The 17,990-nt window shown below is 39.6% G+C and overlaps 1 protein-coding gene across 3 annotated transcripts in view; it reads left to right on the top strand.

Annotated features, from left to right (window-relative positions):
- Window positions 1–17,990, top strand: part of TIAM2 (TIAM Rac1 associated GEF 2) — a 226,953-nt gene that overhangs the window by 140,820 nt on the left and 68,143 nt on the right. For all 3 annotated transcript variants that reach the window (XM_058534100.1, XM_058534101.1, XM_058534099.1), the window contains 6 exons: window positions 24–95; window positions 7,281–7,442; window positions 8,865–8,969; window positions 9,315–9,393; window positions 11,733–11,825; window positions 12,667–12,930. In XM_058534100.1, coding sequence (XP_058390083.1) covers window positions 24–95; window positions 7,281–7,442; window positions 8,865–8,969; window positions 9,315–9,393; window positions 11,733–11,825; window positions 12,667–12,930 — 775 coding nt within the window. The remainder of the gene's footprint in view (window positions 1–23; window positions 96–7,280; window positions 7,443–8,864; window positions 8,970–9,314; window positions 9,394–11,732; window positions 11,826–12,666; window positions 12,931–17,990) is intronic.

Below are 17,990 nucleotides of genomic sequence, written 5' to 3'. Positions count from 1 at the left end.
TTTTTTCCCCCCTTGTCTATTAGATATTTGATTCAAGTGGCAGCCATGGATTTTCTGGAACTCAGCTACCTCAAAACTCCAATAACTCCACTGAGGTAAACTTTGCTGTAGATGGCGGCCATCTTGTTTGATGACACAAATGATAAGTTAAGCGAGGAATATTAATTCAGAATCTGTACATGGTTGTTGAAAATAAATTTAGAATTCAAATGGTCCCTGGTAGGTAAACAAGAGATATTCTTGGAATGCGAAGTGTTTTTGTAAGTATCTAAACTTATGATAACTCGGTCTTAAAATTAGTGACATGATTCTACTAAAGTCAAAATAGCAACTTTCATTTATTCTTGCCTATTCCTCAGCAGTGCCCACCCTCATTTGAGAGTTTAGTGAATCCAGAGTTGCATTTTCCTCTCAGGCTTGTCAGGGATCTTCACACAGAAATCAGCAGCCTTTGCATCTCCAGGTGCCCTCAGCGGAGCTGAGTACAGTGTCCCCTTCTAGTCCCCGCAATCGCTTCTGACCACACACATCCTCCTCACAACTATTTCTGAATGGAATTCTAGAATAGGTGAAGATTGTCTGGATAGGCTTATGCCTCTTCTCTGCATCTTTTTCAAACCCATACCTTCCCTTTGAAGCTGTGTTTCATGTTACTGACCTATTTCTTCATCTTCTTCTTCACCAAATCGTTTTATCTTGGATTTTATGTCCAACCAACCTCTAAACTGTTTGGTGAGGTTGAAACCTAATTTTAATAGACTTTGACAAACTTTATGCTTTTGCTGAAGCAGACAGTATTACTTAATAAATTAATTGGGCTAATTCAGTGAATTGGGAATTTAGTTTGAAAAAACTGAGGAATGGTGGAGTTAGACACTGTGATGGGTCCTGGGGAGGTGAGTGAGGAACTGTTTGGTGACCCTGAAATGTACAACATAGACAGCCACCTCTTCTGCCTTCATGCGAGGTTGGCCCCTACTGTGGGCCCCCAGCTGCTTAGTGGGCCATGGTTATTGTAGAAGCTGCTCCCAGGGGCAGTGTCCTGAAGGTGGAAAACCTGCTCAAAACCCTGTTTCCCTTCACCTCCCGTTCGCAGAGGTCACGGGCTTCGATAGGGCAGGTTATGAGAGAGGATAGGGCAGGTTATGAGAGAGAATGGCTTTCTTTGGGAGGCCATGTGGCTGATGTTGCTCTTGTCTATTCTCGGTGCTTTCCTTTTACTAGATTTGATCAACCGTGGGACCACGAGGAAGCCCCATCCAAACCTTCCTTTTTGTAAAATCATACTATCAAAATGGAGGATTTGTCATAATAAATAATTTCTATTCTCTGCCCCTTCATTTCTATACACATGCAGAGCCTATTTCATAATCCAGATCAAATCACGCCGTCCTTCAGGGATTTTACTAGATTTAAAAAAGAAAATCGTATCACTATTATTTGCTTGGTTCTGGCTACCTTTTACTGTTAGTCATTCTACCAAGTATATATGTCCTGTGTCCCAGGCAAGCTTGTAATTAGGACCCTTGTTCTGCATAGTTATATATATCTTATGATTATGTATATATTGTATGTATTATGTATGTAATATATGTATATATTCTCCATCCATAGCACACTGCTAAGGATACAGTATTTCTTAATAAATTTGCCTATTAATTGCCTATATTAGATGTAGGCCTTTAATGGTTGAGAAGAACTGTTTGATCTGCAATAAAAAACCATTGTTTTAAGGTCCAATCTCTTCCAACATTAAATAACAATTTAAAATTCTTACTTTGAAAGTTAAGAAATTATATCATCAAATCACTTTCTATTAACAGAACTTATGTTAGACTTTGAAAATAAGTTTTGCTAAAATAGCCATTAATGGTCAGAATTAGGCTTAGTGCTTCTTTAAATTGGGATCAAATCACCAAATGATTATCTTGTGATTTAATCAGCAAGTCCCACGAGGTCTCTAACAGGTGAGAGGGAAGTATAATTGTACCTGGTTTTTAAAGCATATGTATTTAAACATTTATTCCTATTTATTTTAACTAAGCATTGCTTCTGGTAGAGGGACACTGAAGAAATTCTTTCGACTTATAGGGCTATTTTAATGGTGTATTTATCATTTCTGTACTGCAGTACTTGGATAACTAGGTTTAAATTGAGTTGCAGATAGAATTAAGGGTATTTGCTTTTTATATCTTTGGGACTTAAAATTCTGCCTGTAGCTGGTCGAATAATTAATATTTTATTTTACTAGTTTTCCTCTGCTAATCATTCTTGGAGACTATTTATAACTTGCACAAACCATCTATTTGTATACAGTCAGTACATTATGCCCACTAGCCTAACACAGAAAGGCAGTCATTTCTGAGCATTGGGAGGGAGGGGGTCACGGGCATTTTTAAATATTCCTCTCTAATTGGTGCATCGTGTAACAGTCCAACAGTGAGTCACCCTAATTTGAAATCTGTTAAGGTTGGAATAAAGCCAGTCTTATTTGAGCATTTTTCAAAGGACACTTTGGCTCGCCAAAAATGAAAGCTTTTCCTAGCGTACTTCTTGATGAGTAATAATGAGTCTCAATCAGCATTTGAAGGGAGGTGTTTGTTATGGAGATTATGACAACAAATCCCCCACTGAGGCTCAGGATGGCAGGCACCCCAGAATCTCCATTGCAGAAACTGTTGAAGCCCGTGGGCCTTGGATCTTTCTCTTGGAAAATTGGCTTGGGACGTCCCAACTTTCTGTGGCAGGGAGTGAATGAAGTATTGTCGTGTTAGTCATTAGCTCCAAATTGGAAAAAAAAATGCTAATGTTGGTTTTTTAAATGGAAAATATGAATAAAACTCCTTACTCTTCACCATAACATAGTAGTCTGTTTAAATAGAATATTAGTATGGAACCCTACATAACATACGTACATATACAGATAGATAGATACATATATACAGAGGTCTTTGTTTTCCTTTCATATCAACTGATGTTTGGGCATCAGCCCAAGAGGAAATAAACACTTTCTCCTCTCTGACATTTGACTGATAAGAAAACCAAGAGCATGTTAACTCCTTTTGTGTTTTCTCCTCATCTCACTTGCTAATAGACTTTCCTTTTATCACAACTGGGGTGTGGGCCCGTTTGTGACAGCCAGATTGGGATTTTTGCTACTCACTTCCCTTCAGTGATCCAAGTAGTAATTACAAGGCATTTGATCCAAAAGCATCTGCCGTGAGAACACACGGAGTTTCAATTTTCTCTCCTTGAGGCACCATGAGCGTGAGTAATTTGACACATGCTTTTGGGACCATTAATGTAATCGTAATAATAAATGCTTCTGCAGAAGTTGCCCTGCAAGGAGGGTTAAAGTGATTTGCAAACCTTAACTAGTTAGTCTGTAGCGGCCATGGCTGCAGTTCAGTGATGTTGTTCCCATTTCATGGATTTTGTAGACAGTCAGAGCTGGACCACACAGTGATCTGAGCATCAGTAGCCACCACGGTTCCCCAGGGTTTTGAAACAAGAAATGAATTTCATGCAGTTCTTCATAATGGCCATTGTTGAATGATGCAATATAATTCCACCATCCAGACTGAACTTCAAAAAAGTTCTTTTACATTGTTGTGGCCCTTTACAGTTTACGTACCTTCAAATGCCATTCCTCACACCTGTCTGCTGACTGCCCCATGAGGCTGATGTTTTTTAGCCCCTTTTAAAGGTAAAAAAACTGAAGCCCAGAGACGTTAGATAACCAGCCCTGACCGGGCTGGGATTGGACCCAGATTATCTGTCTATTTTTTTTTTTTTTCCTACCTCGCTTTGTCTTCTCCAGGAACTAGAAACCTTGAACAGGCTAATTGGAAATAATTTTTAGAGGCGGGGAGAGGTGGAGTTAGAGGTAGGATAGGTTTGAATAGTCTTGATAGAGATAGCCAACCATGGACTTCTGGGTGAGTGGTTAAAAGATAAATTTAATCACCTTTGAAAAGGGTAAGCTGGGAAAAGATGGCTTTTCCAGATGGTTCAGTTTGTTGTGTTCATTTTCAAGATTCTCTGTTCCTTTTATGAAAAAGAACGTGGGAGATTATTTTATCTGGCTTATTGAAAATAAAGCTTGTGTGTTTTCAGCCTGGCTAGCATTGACCCTTGAGGGACTCAATCCAGTTTTCTCTCCAAGTCGGTAAAGCTTGCAACAACCCAGGAGATCTGTAAGCACCAAATAGCTTTTTCTTTTTCTAGTTCTAATTCATTCATTAATCAGTTCCACATTGTTGATGCTTCCTTTCAATAACCAGGTTTTACCTTTCTTAATTGCATACATTTGTGAGATAATGTGTGTGTGCATGTGTGTATATGTGTGTGTGCACGTGTGTGTGTCTTATGCATGGGAAAGAATTACTTGTAAATTTTCATGGTAGGATCTCCTGAGAGGATCTGAATCTTCCATGGCCTTGGCTTTGATAGGCGTCTTCTATATTTACTGGATCTTAGGTCAACAGTGTAGACACAGGAAATGATTCCTCAGGGCGGGTGTAGGCACAAAGCCTTGTTTAATTGAATATAATATTTCTTTTGCTCTTCTTTCCATCTCTGCATTTATCTACACACTTTTCTCTTGTCTAGGACTTCTTCCCCTTCAATAATCTTCTGTTAATTTCTCTTCTTGGAAGTTTAGGGGGGATTAAGAACTTGACACTGTATAAAGAGATTTGAATAACATCCTGAAAATGGAGAGGTTTTACCTTCCAGGCATATATATGACTGTAAATTTCTAGTTGCATCCAATTCAATACCCATGTGTTGGGTGTGTTCTGGGTGCAGGATGCGCTGTGTTAGGGCTGAAGGAGGCTGAGAATGAGAAAGACAGAGCTGCTGCTGTCATTCACCTTAGCACCTGGGAGCGTGAGAGCAGCCTAAAAATGACTGTCACGTGAGCTAGGCTTCGCTAAGTGCTACACCAGGGACATAGGCGAGTAGACTCATCTAACCGAGTGGAATTGGAGTTAGAGGGGAAGAGAGCAGGTGAGACTTCATGAGAAGGGGATAGTATTCGAAATAAGGTTGAAGGATGTGTGTGGTCTCAGCACTGCACTTTGTGAGGAAGGTAAAGCAGGCAAAGGAGATTGAAGTGAACAAGGGTCCGGAGGCAGGAGAGTGCTGCTGCTTTGTGGGGAATGTTAGGTGAGCCACTTTGTTTAACCAGAATGTGGTGTGTGTTGTAGAATAACAGAAAGGAATCGAGAAAGTTGGATTGCATTCATTTTGTGGGGAGGTAACTGCCAGGCTGATATTTCTGTAGTGTAGTGGTGGTAAGCACAGCCTCACAGCCAAGTTTTCAGGGATCAAGTCCCCACAGTACCACAGTCACAGCTCACTGTGTGAGCTTGGACAAGTTTCTAGAACTTTCTGAGCCTCATTTTTCTCACCTGTTAAACAGAAGATTAGGACTGTGCCTACCTCAGAGGGTTGTGAATAATGGGGGAGTTGATAGCATGTCAAAAATGGCCCCCATGTAATAGAGTCTCTCTATGATGGACAGTAAGGGATGGGAACGGGAGGCAGGTAAGGATAGTTGAGAATTTGTATTTCTCATGTCCTTCCTTCCCCTACCTGTCCATCCTCAGTCACATTTTTCCTGTTTGCTCTAAAAGCACAGAACTAAATAGCTTTGCAGCAGTAGGAGGGTCTGTTTGACTTCCTCTTGGCCTGGCTTTGTGTGGTTTCTTACTCCACAGTGACCTCTGCTGGGGTTTTAGTTTGATTCTGAGCAAGCCTGGTTTGAGAGGTGGGGTCTGCGCCTTTAAGGCAGTACCTGCTTGTTGCTGATGCACCTGGTAGAAATCACTGCCCAGATGAAAAGAAGCACCTGGAGGTTGATCCAGAGAAGAAAATATGGTCCCTGTGAGATAGGACCCTTCAGGAGAAAATGGTGTCCACGCTGGTTCCCTGAGTCCTTGGCTCCACGCATCTGCTCCTCTGTCTCTTTTTTTCTTGGCACATGAGGTTCATATTCATTCTGGGCTGTGATCATCTTTCCAGGAAAATGTACGGAGGGTAACAGATCCATGACAGATCCAGAAATGTCACTTCAAAGACGAGCACCACATTTAAAAAAAAGACAACACAGAAAGATGGATTCTTCCCTTGCTTTGCCTGCACCTGTTCTTTTGAATTTTCTTAATATATCTATTCTAGTTTTTAAATCCTATATAGGAGAATCTCTTGCTTTGTTTTTTTTTTTTAACAAAAAAGTGCATGGAATTCAGAGTAAAATCACTCATCAATGATAACTTTAATGTATGCTGAGTGGGATGTAATAGTGTGATGGTATTGAATCTATATGCAACGTTTTCTAGTGTGTAGAGTGTGTAGATGATCTCCTTTGCTCACAAAAAATTTGTATTGTTACTTAATCAAGTTAAGTAATTATATTATATTCATAATGCCTCCTTTCACAGAATAGGAGACAAGGCTCAGCAAAGTAAATGTCTTGCCCTACTGCTAGTTGAGTGGTGGAGTTTGTGACTTGGGCATCAGGTCTTTTGATTTCAAATCCCCAAGTATTTTATTGACCACCAGACTAATGCAAGAACCTAACCAGAGGAAAAACATTTCTGAGTTGCTTGATAAATGTTAACTATATTTGTTTATAAGTTTAGACATACATATTAGCATGAGGTCATTGAATTACTGTGATGATGAAGTTTAGGAAACTCAACTTCTTTGGGAAAAGCTTCCTGAAGATGATATGTTTGGGGATGATTTCTAAAAAAGTGACTTGATGTGAAATATAATAGAAAAAAAATTTCCCCAGGATTAGGGGTTGATTGTAAAAAAGAAGTAGAAATAAGAGAGAAGAGAAATGTGCTGGATTAAGTGCAATTCGGGGTTAGGATGCTGGCAGGCGCCAATGGCCATGGATGAGAGTGTATTAAAGTTCACTGGGATCGTGGCTTAGATGCAGAATTGTCAACCGACAGTTCTAGAGCAGGAGTAGTGGATACTGTGGAGCCCTGACATTGACCACACTGTTCTAACCTGGGCTAAGGGGCAAAGGGCATAGTGGCTAGAACCCTGGACAAGGGGACAGTTGACTTCCACTCAGCTTCCCAGGCTTGAGTTTCATGTGGGTTAAATGAATGAGGAAAAGCTGACTTGTCTGCCCCAGAGGGTTGTGAGGAGTGTGAAAGGGCTTACTATAAAATACACCATCAATGAAGGGGACATTATTTAGTATTCCCCTCATTTGTTTATCTCATCTGTCTGCATGTTCTTTTGGTGTCTAAAAACAGGTTGATGAACTTCTGCATCTGTATGGCTCAGCAGTAGATGGTGTTCCCCGAGACAACACTTGGGAAATCCAGACTCACATTCACTTCCAGGATCATCAAGGAGTTACTGTAGTGATTAAGCCAGAACACCGAGTAGAAGATGTTTTGACTTTGGCATGCAAGGTACTGGATTTTGCGGCAGAAATACGCTTCTGAATAGAAATAATCATTAATATTGCACTCCTGTGCCTTCGAAATCTGTGTTGTGTTTAAGACCTCACTTTCTACACTAGGGAACATAGTAACATATTTATTAATTAACATATTTATTAATTAGCATCCTCCTCCATCTTGTAGAAGAATGAGTCGTTAGGTGATGACTTTTTGCCTTCATGACGAACCTGAGCTATTTTACTGAAATTCTATATATACTTTTATATCTAGAATAATTATGTCGTCTGTTGTTATTTAAGTTACTTAGAGATGGTACTCTATCTCTAAGAAAGAGGCATCAACTTTGAGGTAGTTTGATTTAATCCTCAATAGTTTCACCAAGTTTCTCTAGATTAAACAAGAAACTTAATACCATTCACAGTTGCTTCATGGAGGTTGTTATGAGATGATGTTTTATTTCTGAGAAGGAAGTGATGATAAGTCTTAAAGAGAGCCCACTGATAGATGAAGTGGACTCAACATCAGATCAGATGTTTTCAGACCACCAGATGGCGTAGTAGAACTTAAATATTTTTAAGTTTTTAGAGAAAACGCAATCAAATGTGTGAAATGGTAAAAAAGGCATGTGGAGTTGGTAACTCTTTACCATGTGCACTTAATAGGTGTGGATGATCTTTAATTTAGTCTTCCTGTGTCATTTTGACTTAAGCTTTAGGATACCAGACATTTATATATGTAGTTTATATTCTTATGAATTTAATTTCCCTTTACTCCGTTATGTAAGGTTTTTGTTTAGGCAGCCGACAATATTGTTTTATACCAAAGATATCAGTTATTAAGTTGATAAATTTTCTAAATGGTAGAGGATGTCAGAAGTAGGGGGTCAATTAGACCCAGTTAAAGCATAGGCCTGAGATAATTTCTCATTGTTGAAAATGTGTATGAGAGAGAGAAGATAAGAAAGAGAGAGAGAATGTGTGTGTGTGTGTACACATTTTCCTTTTGAAAAGTTTTTGGAGTAGGAAATTCCTTATTCTGAAGTGTGTAGAATATGAGATTGTTTACATTTCACAAATTTCTCTACTTTAGTAATGGAAAACAACTTAAAGTTAGGTACAACCAATATATAAAGAGATAGCATTTGCTGAGATGTTAAGATATATTCTACCAGATATATACCACCATAACCTCTTAAAGATACATCTCTTGCTTTTAGTGACAAGCAATATCATTTAGAGAAAACCTTCTTAAAAATAATTATTTGCCACTTTTTTCTTTTTTTGCACATTTAACTTTGAGCTCTTATATAGGTTTAAACTCAGCAAATTATATACAGTATTTCTTTTAGAAATTTCCACTTTGATTTTTAATGAGCAATGATGAATTTAGAAAGAACATTTAAAATCGAAATAACTGTCTTTTTCTTTCTAGATGAGGCAGTTGGAACCCAGCCACTATGGCCTCCAACTCCGAAAAGTAGTCGATGAAAACACTGAGTACTATGTTCCTGCACCATACGAATATATGCAAGAACAGGCAAGTGTGTGTTTGCTTTAGAAGGGAATTTTTTTTTAATTGAGGTAACGTTGGTTTATAACATTATCTAAATTTCAGGTGTACATCATGATATTTCAATTTCTGTGTAGACTACATCATGTTCACCACCCAAAGACTAATTACCATCCATCACTGTACACATGTGCCTAATTACCCCTTAGAAAAGGAAATTTGAATCGTATCCCTGGCCTCTTGATTTTAAAAATATGTAATTTGGAGAGAAAATTCTGTTTAAATTTGGCATCTAATTGGGAAACAATCCAAATGAATTTCCAAGATATCATGACAGCAAATCCTCTGATTTTGTAGTTTTACCTTTTGTAGGTTTATGATGAAATAGAAGTCTTTCCGCTAAATGTCTATGACGTGCAGCTCACGAAGACTGGGAGCGTGTCTGACTTTGGTAAGCAGAAGGAGCACCCTGATCAGAGAACTGTGCTGTCCATCCTTGCCTAGTTTACCCCAGTATCTTTGGACCTAATTTTTTTTTCTTTGTGTCTACATTTCAGAAACTATGACAGTAGTTTCCTTTCTCTTCCTTCATTTCTATTTATTTATATTAGCAGGCTAAAAAGATATGTATTAATGCTAGGAAAAAATGCCAAAGGAATGAATATAAAAATTGATGAGAAATTTGAAATGATGGCGATAATAATAACCCCTACAATGAATTTACTGTGTGCTCAGTTCTAAGCTGATTAACTCATGATTCATATGACAGTTCTTTTCATCTCAGTGTCTTAGCTTTTTCAAAAGCTCTTGGCTCTTCACCCACCTGGAATTCTACCCTTCACTGCTTGCCCTCCCCATTCCCTCCTCTCTGATTGTGTAAATCCCATCTGTCCTTCAAGCACTTCTGACTCTTTTGAAGAAGCCTTCTCTGATTGCTTTAGCTTCAGTTTAACAATTAAGGGTCAGTATTACCCGAATCACTTTGTAGTATAGTCATGTGCTATACTCCATAGCTATATATACTACTATACCATTGATGTTTCAGTCAATGGTGGACTGCATACATGACGGTAGTCCCATAAGATTAGTGTCATATAGCCTAGGTATGTAGTAGGCTGTACCATCTAGGTTTGTGTAAGTACACTCTATGATGTTTGAACAATGATGAAATAGCCTAACAACGCATTTCTCAGAACGTGTCCCTGTCATTAAGCGATGCATGACAGTGTTTAATTCTTGCATTTCTATGGTCTGTATTTAAACTTGGTTTTGAGCTCTTTATAGACTGTGCTCATGTCTTAAAGTTCATTTGTATCTTTCTTTGTCTTTTACCGTAGGAACTCAATAATTAGATAATAATCAATAAATATCTCCATAGAAAGGCTATTTCTTATCTTGTTACATATATTGATATAATTATTTCCCTTAAAATGACTCAAGCTGATCAAATGCTAGTCGTCGTTTATAATATGTGAAAATTTCCATTTAATGATTTCTTTTTTTTTAAATTGATATAATTGACATGTTCTTTATTTCTTAATTTACCTAATCTGTTTTGACCCAAATGCTGTGTTGGTTTTTCCTCTGAAGCCCTCTTAGCATTTTGTCTATATTTCCATTGGCCCTCACTCTACTTTCCATGGTCACCATTTGTGAATCTTGTTTGTATTGGGTGACTGAAAGACGGCATGAAGATACTTGCAAAGATAGCTTTTGGTGACACCATCTGCCAGGCTCTGCCTGAGGCACAGAGGAAAAAGGGGAACATGCCATTCTTCCTATGTCAAAGAACTCCCAGTGTTAGGGGACTAGGCCGTGGAAGCACGTGCCCCCGACTGGAATCAGAGTGGAGGGCACTCTCCGAGTCAGGGAGATGTGTTTAGAGAAGGCGAGGTCTCACCTCAGTTTCACATGGAGGGATATTTTGGGCCAGCGCTGTATCCATCCAAGTATTTTACCACCTCCTTAAAGTGCCTAACCTCCTACAGAGTTGTTTCTTAACAAATATTTTGTGTTGAACTGAATTTAATTTATTTCAATAAGAATATTTTTTTGTTTCAACTTTAAGAAAAAAATTTAAATTGTGGTAAAATACATGTAACATAAAGTTTACCGTCATAGCCATTGTTAAGAATGGTTAGACGTGACAGTTCAGTGACAATAAATTCATTCACATTGTTGTGTAATCCTTAACCCATCCATCTCCAGAACTGTTTTCATCTTGCAAAACTGCAATTCCTCATTTATTCTCCCCCGAGGCCCTGGCAACCACCATTCTGCTTTCTGTCTCTATGAATTGACTGCTCTAAGTACCTCATATAAGTGGAATCATACAGTATTTATTCTTTTGTGACTGGCTTATTTCACTTAGTGTAATGTCCTCAAGGTTTGTCTGTGTTGTAGCATGTATCAGAATTTCCTTCCTTTTTATGAATGAATAATATTCCATTGTATGTATATACCACATTTTGTTTATCCATTCATCTGGTGACGGACAGTTGGATTGCTTCCACCTTTGGGCTGTTGTGAATAATGCTGCTCTAAACGTGGGTATATGGTCTCAACTTTTGAGTAAGGTTGTGCAGTCATGTTTCTTAAACCTTTAGGTCTGGTATGTTCTTTTTCTGCTCTTGCTAGATATCTGTGCTTTCAAAATGTTGTAATTTAGACTTTCTCAACATATACTGTACTTATGAGAATAGATGTGCAAGGGAATACTGCTGATTGAGTTGGAGAATTAGTTAGTGTGATGAATTTAGACTTATTTTTCCCTTTTATTTTCATTCCTAGGGTTTGCAGTGACAGCGCAGGTAGATGAGCATCAACATCTCAGCCGCATATTTATAAGTGATGTTCTCCCTGACGGCTTGGCGTATGGGGAAGGTTCGTGTGGCACAGAGTGTCTCTGTTCTCTCTTAATTCAAAACTATGCGATACAGTTTGTCTAGTGAAATTTTTTTCTTACAATTTTGTCGGAAAATGGTTTCTCCTAGAATTTTAAAGAAAGTAAACTTAAGGGGCCGGCCCGTGGCTTAGTGGTTAAGTGCGCGCGCTCCGCTGCTGGCGGCCCGGGTTCGGAACCCCGGGCGCGCACCGAGGCACCGCTTCTCCGGCCATGCTGAGGCTGCGTCCCACATACAGCAACTAGAAGGATGTGCAACTATGACACACAACTATCTACTGGGGCTTTGGGGGAAAAAATAAATAAATAAAAATTATAAAAAAAAAAAAAGAAAGTAAACTTAATAGTTTAATTGAAAATGCATATGCATGGATATGTATATATAGAGAGAGTGTTTGTATGTGTGTGTTTTGAAAGAGAGAGAGAGCATATACATACACAGAGAGATTATACGTGCATATGTACAGATGGATGGAGAAAGAGAATGTGAGAACCAGACAGGCAGGCAGACAGAGATAAAACAAATATTATTTCCCAGGGCACTTAACATCAGATAAATAGAGGAACAATTAGTTTGAGTAACTCTCAAATGGTTTCCCTTTCAAACTGTTCCTTCTACTACTAGTCTTGAGAGAGCTGAAATTTGTTTTTTTTTATCAGTGACATCTAAATACTATACATTTTGGCACTTGCTTTGAAGATAACAACAGAACAGTCCCTAAGAGTACCTGGTTTGAGTTTGCAGCCATCTTTCATCTTAAAATATTTCTCGCAGTAATCGCTCTCTTTTTTCTTCCTCTGTTTCCCCTTCCTCGTTATCAGGGCTGAGAAAGGGCAACGAAATCATGACCTTAAATGGGGAAGCCGTGTCTGATCTCGACCTTCAACAGATGGAGGCCCTGTTTTCTGAGAAGAGTGTTGGGCTCACTCTGATTGCCCGGCCGTCGGACACAAAAGGACCTCTGTGTTCTTCCTGGTCAGACAGTGACCTGTTCTCAAGGGACCAGAAGAGTCTGCTGCCCCCTCCTAACCAGTCCCAGCTCCTGGAGGAATTCCTGGATAACTTTAAAAAGAACACAACAAATGGTAGAGCTTTGTTCTTTCTTTCTTCCTAACTGCTGCTATCAACAGCTAATATTTTTAGGCTGTAATTTTGCTTGCAAACTTAGATTAAGCTGTTCAAAGAATGTTTTCTCATTTATTAGGAGAAAAACACAAATGCTAGCCAAGTCGATTTGGTATAAATTCTGTGCATTTCAGTAATTACGACGCTTGCATGAAAATAGAAAGTAGAAAAAAAAAATTTGTTTTTGCCCAAAGTAATTCTTTAAAGTTGCAAAATCTAAACATCGCCCAGATATTCAGCATTGTAATTGCTTTGTGATTGAAGGTAGGTGAAAGCCAACATAAATGGCAAAGTTAATTTTCTATTCTGTTGAATCTAAGGCAGAAACATTTTGCAGTAGTCTAATGGGTTCTTAGAATTGACGCAATTCACTCCTTCACCTCTGTCGTGAAGTACTACTTTCTCCATAAACCGCAAACTTTTAATGTAGGTCATGAATTCTAAAATTTTGTAGAGGCCTAAAAATGAAAAATCATATGCCAGTTTATTCTTCTAAAGGTAAAATTTCCATATGAGGAAACCATTTGAAGGTTTGAATTTCTGAGCTTATCTTTCATGTGTATTTTATCTATGGCCGTCAAGTAAATGAGAGGCTCCAGCTAATACTGGAAACCTGTAGTTTTCCTCTGTACTCCTGGAGGAACCTGGTCAAGCCCCAGGAGGGTCTTTATTTTACAAGCATACAAAGTAATTTTTATACTTAATTACAATGATAACGGATTTCCAATCGAAATCTCTGCACGATTACCAAAAATGAGTGAAAAACACAAAAGAGAAGTTGTGAGTCTAGATTTAATTAGAAAGCAAGTTTATTAGGTCATTTTTGGAATTAAAATATCAGATTGTAAGATTTGTGATTCAATAAGGTGCGTAGTGCTTTCTCCTTTTCTCTGGGGGCTTCGCTCCAATTTAAAATACCATTAAATTGACTATTGGCATATAAAAGTGAGCGTCATAAAACAAAAATTATGATGGGACTAATTAATCACTTGGTTATATTAGGGCCATCATTCAGCCACCTCTGGCTGCTGTTGTAGCCCTATTCCATATAATATTCCATATAATACGTGCGTGCATCTGTTCATTGGTTTATTATTCTTGAGGGATGCATTCACTGCCTGTTACATCTCTATGTGTTTTATCATAATGAGAAATCACTGCAGACTCATAACACTTTTGGTACTTGCGGGAATGAATTTCTATAGCAAGCAGCAAAAGTGGCAAATTTACCTTTTTTTTAATAATAAGAATCAAGCAGATCAGTTAAGCTTGTTTACCACTTTTTTTTTTTTTGCAAGGAAACAGAATAAGAAGAGGTCCTGGATATGTTAGATAACTGTTATATTACTCACCTAGGGAGCCACTGATGGTCTAGGTACTTATAACTTACCTAAGGCGTACCGATGTCTGTGTATACCGAAGGCTTAGCTAGTCTGACTGTGGCCAGGCTTTTCCACAACTGGTGTTCCTCCAGGTACCTACACATCTGCTCATCCTTCCCCGGATGACACTTTACCACCAGCCGGGAGAGAGCCACTGACCTCTCCCGGGTTTCCTGGCGAGACTGTGAGCTCTGTGGGGCTGAATCATTCTCCCCAGCGAGCACACCACCGCCCTTCTGCCCGGGGTTGTGCTGTCTGTCTCATTTACTGTTCCACAGTAATGTGCTTGTCTTGGAAACAAAACAGCCCCGATGCACTGCTTCCCCAAACACTTTGCAAATATGGAATTCATTTTTTTTCTCTTTGAAGTCGTTGTGTAGCTTGCGAAGGAAGTTAAATGTCTGTGAGTGAACATCTCAGAAGGAGGTCTGTCCGTTTTTAAGGTTGGGGGAAAAGAAAATACAGGGTGAGTAGGTGAGATATTGAAAGATGAAAGAGAGAAAAGAGCGAGTCTGTCATTTGTGCATAACATCTCGATGACACGAGAAGTCTGCATTTGTGGAGACCGAGAGGTGGGGTGGTGTGGCGACAAGCACGCAAGCCTTGAGTCAGTCCTGGGTTTGAGTCCTGGTTGTGCCACCTTGGGGACAGCCCCCAACCAGGGAGGTGTGGGCCCCATAGATGACAGCCCAGCTTCCTTATCCCCTGCTGAGACAGTTCTGCAGTGCATTCCACAGTTCTTCAGATGGCCCCGTGGAACTGAGCCCCCGTTGTGCATAGTAGCCTCGTTTTCACACCTTTCTGGGCTTTCTGCCTTTCTCGTCTCACCTTCCCTACTCCCTCACTTGACTTGCTTGGGACTTGCTTTCCAAATAAACTTCTGTCCCCATGTTCTTGGCTCAGACTCTGCTTCTGAGGAGCCCAGATGAAGACACTGAGCCTCGGTCCCTCATCCGGAAGATGAGGCTTCCACCCTGCCTTGCTGGGTCGCTGTGGGGTTGGGGGAGTGTGTGTCCAGCCCAGCTCAGCTCCTTACGTGGTGGGAATTTTGAAAATGTGCTTCTCCTCTTCCCTCTCTTGTGCGGCTTAAGGTTTTGTTAAAAATTATCTTGATTTGCTTTCATGATGAGTTAGAAAACAGTAATCCCATTTTCTTGCTAAAAAAATGGAAAATTACACAAATGAAAGAATTTAAATGACTTTGAAAAACAATATTTCCTACAAGTTTGAATTATACTTAGCAGTGGTCCTTTCAGAGTCTCCTTTCCCTAAATTTCACGTTCTCTTGGCTTTACCAGAAGGCAGCCTGGTACTTGAAAAGAAGGAAGATTTTCCTGCTGTGTTTTCCAGAGAAATCTGTCTGTTAATAAAAACCGAACAGCTGGCTCTCTGGAAGGAGGACCTGTTTTTTATAGAGGATCTTTAAGAATATCAGAAAGTGGAGGAAGAAGCAGCCCTAAGCAGTTGTGCTGGGTGTATCTTGACTATCCAAGTTGAATATTTACTGCCCCCTGTTGGGTGCTTAGAATGTGCAAGGCCCTGGGAATAAGCTACATCAAGTTCAGGGCTTGGGGTCTGCTTTTGGTTTGGGGCAGTTATCCAGAAGTCTGTATTTGTTAGCTTGAGACTCTTGATCAGGTTTGAGCAAAAAAAAAAAACCCTCTTATTATTTATCTATCTGACCGAAAGAAGTGTTGGTCACAGTGGCAGGTCCCAAGGAGCCCAGGCCATGATTGTGGGTCGCTGCTCAAGTTCTGGGCTTTTCTAAAAAAGAAGCATCCTACTGGCATTTGAGACTGTGTGATGTATAGTGTTTAGGGAAATGGTGCTCACACTTCATGGTGATTACGACTTGTCTGATGAGCTTGTGAAAATGCAAATTCCTGGCTTCTGTCAGAGAGCGCCTCCTTCAGGAGGTCTGGGGTACTGCAAGCTCCATGGTTAATCACTGCTCACTTAACATGGCCATGATGGTGGCCATTAGTCTAAGGGAGGTGGGTCTGAACCTGACTGTAGGACCTGCCCTTTCCTGAACCCTCATGTGCCAAGGTTTTGAGGATTAAATGAGATAATATGTGTAAAGTTCTAGCAAATGATAGCTATTGTGCTCACGTGTTGTTAGTCTCTCAGTTAGGGATTATATGCCCCAAACTTCCGCCATTGTCCTCCTCGGGCTCAGAATGCAGCGAGTTGACTTGATGTCCCACCTCATTTGTTCCTCAGCCCACCCTCAGGGGACCCTGTCCCATTCAGCAAATTGTACTACTCTGAGAAGCAAAGAACTTCCAACAGCTTGGCTATGATATTCCTCTGATACTCTGTGAGGAGTGGAGTAGACTGGAATGCGTCCAGAATCGATGAGTGTTCAATATTAAGTTCCTTTGTTTCCTTAGAGATGAGTGACTGTTTGATTCTTGCCTCTAAGGGTTTGAATTTCTGTTCTAGTTATCCACAGAGGAAAGAGAGGAAATGCCTATAGGCTGTATTTGACTTGAGCGGAAATATCATCTGTGAAGACTTTTTATAGAGAGAATTAATTTTACCACTGGAATTCCCCAAAGAGGCTGGTGTTATTTTTGAGCCAACAAGGCCAACATTGAAGGGATTGGACACGCCAGCCCTGTTTATACTGGGTCCCTGTTAATGCTGTTTTTGTGATTTCTATGGAAAATCCCTTTTCTAGTGTATGCCATCTTTTGAAAAATCCCAGCGGCTTTTAAGAGAGTCTCATTGGGCACAGAGTTCCTGAACAAAGTCTTTGTGTAAACATTGAACTTGTGGTGGCATTAATGCATTCTCCATCTATAAACAGCTATTAATACTGCATTGGTAGGATTAGGGGTATTAAATGACCGGAGACAAAATAGAAAAGACCTATGTTCCTGCGCCCATTTAGACAATATCAGCCCAGCAAATGCTTACCAGATAATGAAGGTAATTGCAGCCTCAGGATCTTTTTTTAATCCCCACCCTACTTTGAATCACTCTCTTTTTAAATTGATGTATGAGTAGTACAGAGTCTCAAGCTACCAGAAGCCACTTAGATGCAAATTTGCTCTTTGGAATGAATTGCTTCTGGGAATGTATGTGTCCATTATACAGCTTTTCACCAGGGGAGGAATTATCGAGCCAGCTCTGATGTGGCAAACCCACTTATTTCCTGTTTATGAGAGTGAAGGCATTTTGGCTTCCAGAGCCTGGTGTAGGATGACTAACAACATTTAGCTCAGAGAACGCTCTGTTTGTGTGTGAAACTGCTATGACTGAGTCTGTCTGGCTGACACCCCAGATCCCCAGATGTAAAAACATATTCGACTTCCTAAAGATGGTTAGTGCATTTAAAAAAATTTTTTTAAATCTGAGTGGGAAATATCGGTTTTACCAGGACACAGAGAACTTTGGTCTCAGAATTCTTAGTTTCTTATAAGTGCTGAAGGTAGCTTTCAATTTCATCAGTGGAGGTGAGCATGTGGCTTTCTCTGGGCAGTGGAAGGAATTAAGGTCCTCGGATACTAGTTCCCCTACATACTTAGTGTTATTGGGGAATTTGTTTCCCTTTTTCTCATCCTCAGTTGTTCATTTATTCATTTGTTTACTTAACAAATAAACAAATTTTTGCTAAATGTTGCAGGTACGTA

The sequence above is a fragment of the Diceros bicornis genome, chromosome 39, assembly GCF_020826845.1.
Source record: "Diceros bicornis minor isolate mBicDic1 chromosome 39, mDicBic1.mat.cur, whole genome shotgun sequence".
Lineage (NCBI taxonomy): Eukaryota > Metazoa > Chordata > Mammalia > Perissodactyla > Rhinocerotidae > Diceros > Diceros bicornis.
Note: the sequence above shows the minus strand (reverse complement) of the source record. Positions and strands in the feature narration are given on the sequence as shown.